The sequence below is a fragment of the Salvia hispanica genome, chromosome 2, assembly GCF_029641045.1.
Source record: "Salvia hispanica isolate PSC_SH4W2 chromosome 2, Shi_PSC_v1, whole genome shotgun sequence".
NCBI lineage: Eukaryota > Viridiplantae > Streptophyta > Magnoliopsida > Lamiales > Lamiaceae > Salvia > Salvia hispanica.
In genome coordinates, this window is record NC_142693.1 from 40,149,681 (window position 1) to 40,160,211 (window position 10,531).

General features: G+C 36.6%; 2 protein-coding genes across 5 annotated transcripts; both read right to left on the reverse strand.

Moving 5' to 3' along the window:
• Window positions 1–2,464: 2,464 nt before the first annotated feature.
• Window positions 2,465–5,328, reverse strand: LOC125208653 (laccase-4-like). 3 transcript variants are annotated; one of them, XM_048108317.2, is made up of 7 exons: window positions 5,161–5,328; window positions 4,788–4,939; window positions 4,380–4,624; window positions 4,128–4,256; window positions 3,842–4,058; window positions 3,044–3,756; window positions 2,465–2,923 (listed from the first exon to the last, which is right to left on the reverse strand). In XM_048108317.2, the coding sequence occupies exons 1-7, from the start codon at window positions 5,254–5,256 to the stop codon at window positions 2,793–2,795; spliced, it is 1,683 nt and encodes a 560-aa protein (XP_047964274.1). In that variant the 5' UTR covers window positions 5,257–5,328; the 3' UTR covers window positions 2,465–2,792. The 3 variants fall into 3 exon arrangements, with proteins under 3 accessions (XP_047964274.1, XP_047964266.1, XP_088919578.1); XM_048108309.2 differs by having other exon boundaries at window positions 3,842–4,256; XM_089063452.1 differs by having other exon boundaries at window positions 4,128–4,624.
• Window positions 5,329–8,198: 2,870 nt separating this feature from the next.
• On the reverse strand, window positions 8,199–10,531 carry LOC125202618 (uncharacterized). 2 transcript variants are annotated; one of them, XM_048101060.2, is made up of 2 exons: window positions 10,225–10,531; window positions 8,199–9,469 (listed from the first exon to the last, which is right to left on the reverse strand). In XM_048101060.2, exon 2 carries the CDS (start codon window positions 9,395–9,397, stop codon window positions 8,435–8,437), a length of 963 nt encoding a protein of 320 aa, XP_047957017.1. In that variant the 5' UTR covers window positions 9,398–9,469; window positions 10,225–10,531; the 3' UTR covers window positions 8,199–8,434. The 2 variants fall into 2 exon arrangements, with proteins under 2 accessions (XP_047957017.1, XP_047957016.1); XM_048101059.2 differs by having other exon boundaries at window positions 10,186–10,531.

Consider the following 10,531-nt stretch of genomic DNA (forward strand, 5'->3'; position numbering starts at 1 on the left):
CTATGCAATGCTTTGCAAAAGAGAAAGAAGAATTTCACAACCTAGATAGGCTTTGGCTACCTATCGTGAAAGGTTGCAATGTTAGTCCGATTATTTTTAAGTCTTTCTGAAATAAGATGACGTTGGTGTGGTATAGCACTAAATGGATCTTACAGCAAGACGTGTCTTTATGCTATCTACTGAAAGACTAGGTCTTGATAAAATACTATTTCTTAATCTACATACGTTAGCATTGAGCATACAATATTGATTATGCACTACTTTGACTTATCAAATGGTGCGGGTTTTTCGCAACCCAATAATCCTGATATATAGGGTAGTGGTGATTAATATCTAGCGATGCTAGGATTGCTATTATGTTGAATCGCGCGCGTGGTGAGTCTCGTTTGATAATGTCCTCAAGAGGAGCTTGAACAAGGTTTTATTATTCAGGAAACTGGCCAGTTGGAGTTTTCTTACTCTATGAATAATAAATAAGTGTTTCTTGCTAAGTCCACTCTTGGAATTAATAAGATGTTAATTAATTAAGTTCATAGCAGACATCAATTAATTAATGGACATTTATATCTTAAGCGCGGAAAATAAATAATATAAATAACGGAAACCCGGATTACTTGTAATTTCGGATTTGGATGGGGAGTGCAGTATTACTTCTGTAGTGGTTGCTCGTAATATTCCAATATAAGCTTGTATTAAATTGTGGGTTCAATTTAATTAGTAAAAAGCTAATTGGGGGGGGGGGAGGGGCATATCCAAAATCTTCCATAGATCCCTGACTGGGCCCAATATGAACTTAATATAAATAGGATAGTAAAGGACAGACAAAATTACAATTAATTTTAGATGAAATTTTCGTCCCCCTCTCTAATTAGTAGAGGAGCTCGAAAATTCTTCAGCTCTCCTCCGTGAGGAATTTATGTCTTCTTTTTATTCGAGTCCTAGTATTTTGATAAGATCAGTCCACCCTGATATCGAGATACAGTTCGGGAACCAGTCAGAAGATCCGTGGTCTAGTATTGAAGATCATCATGTGGAGAAGGCGCGAGCAATCGACGATTCTTTGGAGAATCAAATCGGTAACCCTAAACCATAGAAAGCATGTTTAGGATTTATATTTTCTAAGCATGAATTATTTGCGTTCTAGCATGCAATTATCTGTTTAACATGTGAATTGATTAATCGCATAATCGGTCAAATAGATCCATATTTGATTTATTTGTTTTGTACAAATCTTCCGCTGTGCAAAGGGCACCAAATCCCAGCACATGCAACTCTAAATGTTCATAAGAACCTAAAAAGCCCTGACTCTTGGACTTTTTTGGGAATATTGACTATAGTGTTATCATCTAATATTTGGATCCTCTCTAGATTCCCCTTATACCATTTTCATCTTGTCAAGCAATCAAATACATTATTGCACATAATTGAACAAAGTAAATTGAGTGTTGTCAAACAAACATAAAGAGTTGCCTTCAGATTACTAGAATTCTTATGATTTAGCGACTCGTAAAAAGCAGTAATTAAAGTACTAGGCATAATTAACAAGATAAATCCAAGGTTAAATTTCAAAATTTTCAGTCTTCTCTCGCTTAAATCGCAACTTCCAAATGGATGATAGATGAATGTGAGAGATGTATGACCTGATGGATTATTTATGAGTATGGAACTGGACTAAAGCTGGATAGCAGCTGGAGGCTTATGCTCCACCCAATTATTACGGGATGATTTGAATTAAATAATTGGATTGGGCACCATCTCAACAAACCGTCAATTCAATTTGCTCTCTTACTCAACCGATGTAGATCTCCGAATTACTTCATCCATCTAATAAAAATATAAGTACTTTCTATTTTTGTATGTCTCATAAAAATATGTGCATTCCATCAAAATTATCCTAAATTATTACTCTTATACACTACTAAGAAATGTAAATAATAGTGGTTTGGAAAGATTAATGGAATATAGGGTCCACTTTTTTATATTAATTTTATAATAAAATGTGAGTGAAGTGAGTTAATGGAATGTAAGAACTACTTATTATTTAAGGTAAAAGTGAAATGTGATTCTTATTATAAATGACTTCTATTGTGAGACTGAGGAAGTACTAATAATGTGGGTCATAATATCCGCTAACACTACTTTAGTTACTCATTCTCGATCTCTCTTACTTTACTAATTTTATTTTAACTCTCGTATTATTTTAATTATCTATATTTACATGAGACGAACAAGTATCAACGTTAGTGTGTATTTATAGGACTGCTGACTTGAGTAAGGACGTTTTACCTAGGAATATTGGATAACTCAACTGTCACTAGTCAATCAAGCATTATTAGCCCAAGTCCATTAAAATAATTAAGCCCAATACAGAACCCCAAACATAAAAGATAGAGTCAGAAGAGGTAGATCAATTATAAAAGAAAAACTGCCACACAATTATAAAGGAAAAACTGCCACACAAATATTGGATCAAAACGGAAAATTCTCACATCACACTTTCAATTTCTTTGACAAACACCTTTGGAATTTTACATATTTACATGTATATTTTGGACAAGTAAGTATACAGATGTCCAACAAACTACAAGCATAACAAACATACTCGAACCAAATACAAGGAAACTTCATACATTTTGTAATCCGGCCCAAACGAGGTGCTTGGTCCTTCGTTATCGACTGACCACACCCAACCTTCGTCGTTTTGGGCCCGAGAACCAATTGTATTATTGAAAAATCAAAAGTTTTGTGGAAATTAAAAAACTACAAAGAACCCTAATTAGGGTGGTGATTTTTTAGCATTTGGGCAAATCATTTGGAGGTGGTAGAAGAGACTCATTGGGCCCTTTGCCATTGTCCACTACAAATGCCATCTTAAGTCCCCATGATGTGTGCACTTCTAAGTGGCAATGCAAAAACCATACTCCTACAAATTCCATCACAACATTAGTAAAATATTACACAAATTTTAAAAATATCACATCATTTTTATCATGATCTAATCAATAGCATTTTTTCCCAACAAATTTTGAAATAAAAAAAGTACCTGGATTATCAGCTCTAAATCTGATGGCAACCCATCCACCAGATGGAACAGCAATAGTATTCCTTTCGACTGGGTCAACAAGGTTGAATCTCTTCGGATCCAAATCCGGGTCAAAATTCCCCAAACCCTTACCCACAGCGAAGAAATTGAATCCATGCAAATGGATCGGGTGATTTTCCGGAAAAATCATGCTGGTGCCCTGCAGCACCACCTGCACCGTCGAATTGAACGCCAGCCTGTACAATCTCGTCCCGCTCATCGTCCGCATATTCTCCGGCTGCTTCGCTCCGGTGTAATCGAACGGCGCCGCCGGCCTCGCGGGGAAATCGTCGGTGAATACGCCGCCGATTCCGAAGAAATGAGCGTTGAGGAGCGCGATCCGCGGCATCACGAATGTGACGTTGTTGATGTCCGCCACCACGCGGAGGCGGAGGCTGTTGTCGCAGCTAGGACAATCGGCGAAGCCGAGGGCGATGGTGAAGAGTAAGGAGTGGTCGATCTGGAGGGGGACTTGGGACGGGTAGGCGGCGGAGTTGAGGCCGCGGAGGGACTGCGTGAAGATGTCGGCGATCGGCGTGGCGTTCTGCGCTGGCCGATCGGAGAGGAATGTGGTGGCGGAGGCTAGGGCTCCGGCGTAGATCAACGTGGCGGTTGCGGTGGAGTTGTCGATTGTGACCGGAGAGGACTTGAAAGGGGAGGCCGTGATTTGATACCTGCAATCCAATTTTGGCGGGAAAATTGAAAATTGGATCTCTCCCCAATTTCGACAACTCTATTAAAAGGAGTTGAATAAAGTACCTTGAAGTGAGGTGATCGGTGGTGAGAAGGACGTTGGTGGTCTGGCCGGGGGCGAGCAATATGGTGTCGATGGCAAATGGCTTGACATAGGTGGCGTCAACCTCCACCACCGTGAGATTGTGGCCGGCGATTTTGAAGAAGAGCTCCGTGTTCAGAGCTGCGTTGATTATCCGAAGCAGATATGTTTTGGAGGGAATAACCACTAGATTGTATCCTCCTTGATTTATCGCCAATATTAGTATTGATAAATTCAAATTGAAACATAAATAAAAAATGTGAAATTCACCTTTGCCTAGGCAATTGGACTTGGGACCAGGATGACCGTTGATCGTGTGAGCATCGGAAACGTTTGGGGCATTGCCTGACGCCATGGCTTCATCTATGACTGCTTCCACATCTGATTTCCACCATTCCCCTGCATATGTTTTATAGCCTTGGTTAATTGATAAATTAGGACTTCCTTTTGTAAATATGTAATTATAGTTGGATTTAATTTTGCAGAAATGTCCAAATTTTGAGATTTGAATTGTAAATTTACCTAGTAGTAAGACCTCCTCCTTGTGGGGCTTAGGAAAGGGATAAGGCAGGCCATGCTTGGGAAGTATAATAATGGCGCCATGAATGGTAGCTCTAAGCCATAGTATGTGCGCGTGCCAAAGAAGCGTGCCTCGCTGCTCACTTATTGTGAAATTATACACGTAGCTCTCCCCCGGTTGGATCGGGCATTGGGTTATGTAAGCCGGTCCATCGGCCCACCCTGTGCGGAATTGCCTTATTCCGTGCCTGTCACCAGTAAACAATAAAGATATTGAGTAAGGATTTGGACAACAATTTCAAAGATTGTAATAAGAAAGGAAATAAAAGTACATGCTCTTGGGGGAATTTTACAGCCAATTAACTTAATATAAAAACAAAAAATTAAAGTAAAAATAGAGGAGAAAATCACCAATGGATAGATATATTATAAGTAACGTGGTTGACGACTTTGATTAACATCGTGTCGCCTTCTCTGGCGTAGATGTTGGGACCGGGAAAACGTCCGTTAACAGTCACTACTTGCTTGCTTGAGCATAATTTTGTTGAGTTTTTCATCACCACCTACAGTATTTTTATAGTGACAATATTATTTTGACAATCATTTGAACTAAAAAATGTAGTACTACGAATTTGGGCATCATATTTTTCATAGGAAAAACTTTTGGTATTTCAAGTTTGTCACTATAGCTTGCTTGCTATGTGTGATGGATTAAAGGCTCATTCAAAAAAAATCAGTTTTCTTTCTGATAAACAGAAATTGCATACATAGGCAGCGATCTTACATTGAATTTGTAGCGACGAACCTCCGACTGCACCATTGGAGGCTGTAAAATAGTGATCAGCAATAGCAAGAATCGTAGCCAGGCTGAGGCAGCCATCTGTGTGTGTGTGTGTGTGTATGTGTGTGGTTTGGGAGAATGTAGTATATTAATAGTAGTAGTTGTAGTAATGTCAAGTTTGCATGCATATTGTGCTGATGAGCAAGCAGGATAGGGACTTTTATACAAGTCATTTTTTGATCAGTTTTCGTGGTAAAGTTGTAAACTTACCAAACAAGATTTTATTTTTCAATAATACAATTCCAGAAGCTAGTGGTTTTTGGTTTAGCTGTATTTCTTCCATAATTGAATTTCTTAATAAATGACTGAAATATAGAGAATTCATATCAAGTGGAGTATACTAATTATAGTCATATGAATATGATGGGTATTAGTTTATTATTCTTATTTAATAATTAATTCTAATTTCATCACACCCTCTACATACATATTATATAGAAGCGATTATATAAAACATTTTTCTCTTATAGTGTAAATTCAATCTGAATCATTGATTTTTATGATTTACGTATATATACTTCAAAAGATGAAAGAGTCTCGTTGTGTGGAAAGTGAATCCGAAGGGCCGGTTACTTAGTTTGTAGTTTAATTAGGACGTGGAGTAATTAAAAGTTCAAATACTCATTTACATTACCATTTACTACTAGGTCCGCCTCAAAAGAAAATGCACTTTGGACATGAATTTTAATTCACAATTAATAAAGTAATCGAGAGATAAAAGAAAAAATAATCAAATATTATTAGTGAAAAATAAGGCTCATCTCAATAAAGAAGAAAGAGTTTCCAAAATTAGAAAATACATACTTTAATTAATGGAACGGACTAAAAAAATAAAATAATGCATACTACTTTTATTTGACGGAGAAAGTAATAAATTGCTATATATTGCTTTCCGGATTTAGACTTTACCACTCACCTTAATTTCTTCCGTTCACAAGCAAAAGCAAAAATGCATACGTGGCTATTTAATTATTCTAAAATTTAAAAAGTTTGATTTTGCTCTTTTTCGTTCTTTTTAATTTAATAAGTTTGATTTTGCTCTTTTTCGTTCTTTTTGAGCTTGTCAATCGCTTTTCAGTCTCAAACATGCAAAACAGCAAAAGAATCATAGTACTATTTTAAGATTGTATCATTGTATCATTACACACAAACAAGTTAAATGGAGTATAATTCACAACTTCGATATAACTCTAAACATTTTGTTACATACAAACTTGAGTCTATGTTTTTATTTCACACACTACAATAATAAATATACATGATTACCCAATTTAACCGTTTATCAAAACATATGCTATGTATATATATATGTAAATGTAGAGAGAGTGATGAGGATCAAATAAAATACTACTACTATTATTAGAGTGATGAGAAAAAATTATTATTATGTTATATAAATTCTGATAATACCATCTGATACTATTATTGTTAGGGATATTGGTCTCTAATATTATGAATTTTGACCTAATTTTAATTTAAAATATCACAAACATTACATTTTGTGTGTTATCATGGCAGGTCAATCATCATATATGCTAATGCACTTGATTTTTTTTATCCTACTTGGCACAACTAAATGAACGTGACTTTCTATGTGACTTTTTATCCAAGTAGCCACGAACTTTAAAAGTGGTCTAAATTATCATACATATTTTCGCTGTCCACTTAGAATAAGTTTTTGCCAAAAATATCTTATTTGTGTCAGATTGACACAAAATGTATATTCTATGATATTTTAGATCAATTCAAATTCGTAAAAAATACCAAAACTAGGCCAAAGTTTGTGATTTCGGGACCAATATTCCTTATAATTATGCCAATCCAAAGAACAATTGTAACTATAGTTTATTAAAAAAAATACGCGGTCAATGTGCTATACTCTATTTGATGAAAGCGAGATAATGATAGAGACCATATTAGTTTAACCAACAAGTAATTGCGTGGAGTTCATATCATATGGAGAGATTTCCAAAACAATTAGATAAAACAAAAGAAGAAATATATCTCAAGTCTTGAAAGTATTATCGCTGTGAGCTGTCAAATAAATTCATAAGAGCAAATTTGCAAGTGGAAAGGTACTTCAAAAGGTATAAAAGTGCTATATGTGAACATATTATTCAGAATATAATTTGGCTTAAGAATTTACTCAATCTATATGAAAATAAGTAAATAAAGATTTTAGTTGGCCAGTATCTTTCACAGGTTTTCAGAAGTCTCTCAAATATGAAGTTTCTCAAATATGGGTGACAGCTCAATCCTACTTTCAGCAGATATAAATAAGTCAAACATCTGTAAAATTTTCTTAAGAAAACATGTTTGAACTTTGATAATTTGATTAATTTCGTTCAACTTCAATTTATACTAAAAGAAAAAGAAAGAAAAAACCTACACGAGTAAATATTTGTGTTCTAGAATTGTTTAAAATTCGATGAGAACAAAAAAAGAGAGTGAAGAACAACTAGTTCAATCAATGTTGTGTGACTTTGTGAGTGATAACTCTACTAGTCTACTATCTAATCACGTAATTCAATCACTAAAAAAAAAAAAAAAAATGGAGTTTTGCAGGAAACTTTTTTATATAAGTGGAAACCATTCTCTATCAAGAATAGTCAAAGAATAATTAAAGAAATTGTAACATGTTTAATATCAATATAAACAGTGAAATTGTATTTATCTAAAACTAGAATCTATCGATTTTTATTCGCCAAAGCTTTATGTACACAACGCAAAGAAAAATTCATTTGAACATGAAATAGAGGTAATGGCTAAAAAAAAGTAAAAATATACTAATCCATGTTCCATATTAATGGAGTCATTTTGCCATTTTGATGCGCTCCATAATAATTGAGTCGTTTCCCTCTTTTAGTAAAAATTAACACGGTTCTTTTCACTTACTTTGCTCTCACTTACTTTATTCTATCTTCATCTCTCTACCTTTTTCATTTCCTTAACTCACTTAACATATTTTTTCTTAAATAGCATGCCGAAAAGAAACGTCTCCATTAATGCGGAACGAAGGGAGTACTATTGAAGAATACAATTGAATAAGCGTAAATGCAAAAAACCTGGAAAATTAGGAGGGTAATAAAAGATCAATATCAACAGAACCTCTGGATAGTGTTCTATCTTCATCTGCAGTAATGTACATTATCAAGACTTTCTGCTCGCTTCACACCATGGACGGAAGAACAATCAGGGATCGATACCTCGTGCTACATTAAGACTTAAATCGCCTGAACTCGAACCATATCTCATAATGGTTGAAGAGCAAACTATCATGTGTATGCTTGCCTTTATATTCTAGGCCCAGATTAGTCAGCCTTTTTGTGCATTCTTCACCTCCCAATCGAGAGCAGAATTTGACGTTGTGTGAGACAAAGATTCGACCTTCTAGAGGCTTCAGGCGACCCACTAACCGCTCCAGGCCTGTCCAGACGAGCTTGTCGGGCATATGGAGGAAAACAGCACTAGCATAAATCAAATCGTACACGGTATCAGAACCAAACTTACTGAAATCCATGTCTTCGCCTCTTACAATCAGAGGGCGCTTATACAGCAAGCCCTGTGATGGAAGCTCGTAGCGCAGTGCAGCCATTAGAGAGAGCTCGTCCCTTTCTAGACAATGGTAATGCTCTGGATCTAAGTACCGTATGAAATGCAGGCCAACACGAAGTGTGCCACACCCGATCTCAAGAACTTTTGAATTTGGTGTGACGTGGGCAGACTCTGCAAGAAATTCAAATACATCCCTTCCTCCTGCCCAAGGCTCCCCGTAATTGCTGTGGTGTTCTTCTACAAGCAGCTCACCGGGACAAGGGAGGGCAGTATGGTTATTAGCATCTTCTCCTTCATAGTGAGATATGCCTTTGAAATGAAGAAGATCCTGGAGCTGCTGTTCACGAGTACGCGGGTTTATGCCCTTACGTAGAATGTTCTGCTGCATATGTAATCCATTCGCTTCGACACGACTCTTCAACCAATCTATGTCCTCAGCTGAGGTTGAAACATGCTCTCCACTTATCTTACTGCTGTGGTCCCCAGTCGGGGTGGAGCAAGAGCAAGGAACGGAGGCAGGTGAGCTGGCTGAGAGCAAGAAGAATAGGAGGATCGCAAAAGCTGCAGCTGACAGAACTAGCGTGGGAACTGAAACGACCACTCCCTTTGATGGAAGCAGTGCCATCCGGCAATCAGTGAATCTCAGCTTTCTTGGACCCTTTTGCCTCTGACCAGAAGCTTTGCTGAATTTTAAACTCTACAAATAAAGTGGGAGTTATAGTAGTTACAATTTAACTAAAACAGACCCTATCTATCTCAAAGTAATCAAATCATTTGGTAAAATGACAGATAAATTTTAAACACTGATATCTAAATTCAATGCATAAACTACTATCCAAATAAGAAACATCTCAGTATATTATTATATACATAAAGTGACTGAAACCTCGTAATTTTCACTCTGCCTCGGGCTGGCTTGCGATAGTCTCTAACGCATAATCTTAAATGAACTAAAATTTTGGAAGCTACTTCAAACATGCCAAGGATTATCACCTTCTCCAATCTCTTGAAATACAAGAGTTTGATGCATAAAGATAGGGTGAAGTTTTGGTCAGACTAAGTGGAATATAGTGGATCACATCAGCTTATTCTAGCGCTAAAAGATGATTTTAATCTACTACATTGCACCAAGCTCTGAAAGCAAGATGGCTACGGTGGTGTCCAATCCAATTTTGCATTTTCTCATTATTTCTTCCTACATCTGATAAATGTGGAGCTTCATTAACTACACAGACAACAAAATGAAACTACCAACATTCAGTCTGTGATTCTTAAACACATACTATATCCGAAAGAATAGTAGAGAATTCTAAATTAAAAAAAAAATCAACAAGTTCAGCAATGATTTCTAACTCAATTATGTTCGCAACTCTATGATATATAGAATCAACAAATTTTTAGAAGAAACCTCACCTACGCTGAAACCAAACAATCTGGAGCAAGAAATCTTACTTCAAGTGGATAACTGCAGCGCAGCGCAACGCGGCGAAGCAGAGGCAACAAGTTCCGACGGAAAACGACGAAACCAACTGTGAATCTGAATTTCCACTTGTTCGCTGAGAAAACCTAAATCGAGAAATTTCCAGAATACAGTAAAGGACAGAGATTGGGTGGCTGCGTTGGTCGATTTCTGGTTTCAGATGGTCGGGAAACAGTCGTCAATGACAGATCTCGTCGCCGATGAATTGGAGAAGCAATGATATCGGTGGCGGTGTGGAGTGATGTGGATTTCATCTCAGATTTGCAGCCAAGGGTAGTA

What these genes read in the sequence shown, in the direction of transcription:
- LOC125208653 (XM_089063452.1), bottom strand. Translation starts at nt 5,256, where the DNA reads ATGGCTGCCTCAGCCTGGCTACGATTCTTGCTATTGCTGATCACTATT. An exon ending in GTCCAATTGCCTAGGCAAAG is followed by an intron (nt 4,059 to 4,127) that starts GTGAATTTCACA and finishes CGATAAATCAAG; the next exon opens with GAGGATACAATCTAGTGGTT. An exon ending in ACCGATCACCTCACTTCAAG is followed by an intron (nt 3,757 to 3,841) that starts GTACTTTATTCA and finishes ATTGGATTGCAG; the next exon opens with GTATCAAATCACGGCCTCCC.
- LOC125202618 (XM_048101060.2), bottom strand. Translation starts at nt 9,397, where the DNA reads ATGGCACTGCTTCCATCAAAGGGAGTGGTCGTTTCAGTTCCCACGCTA.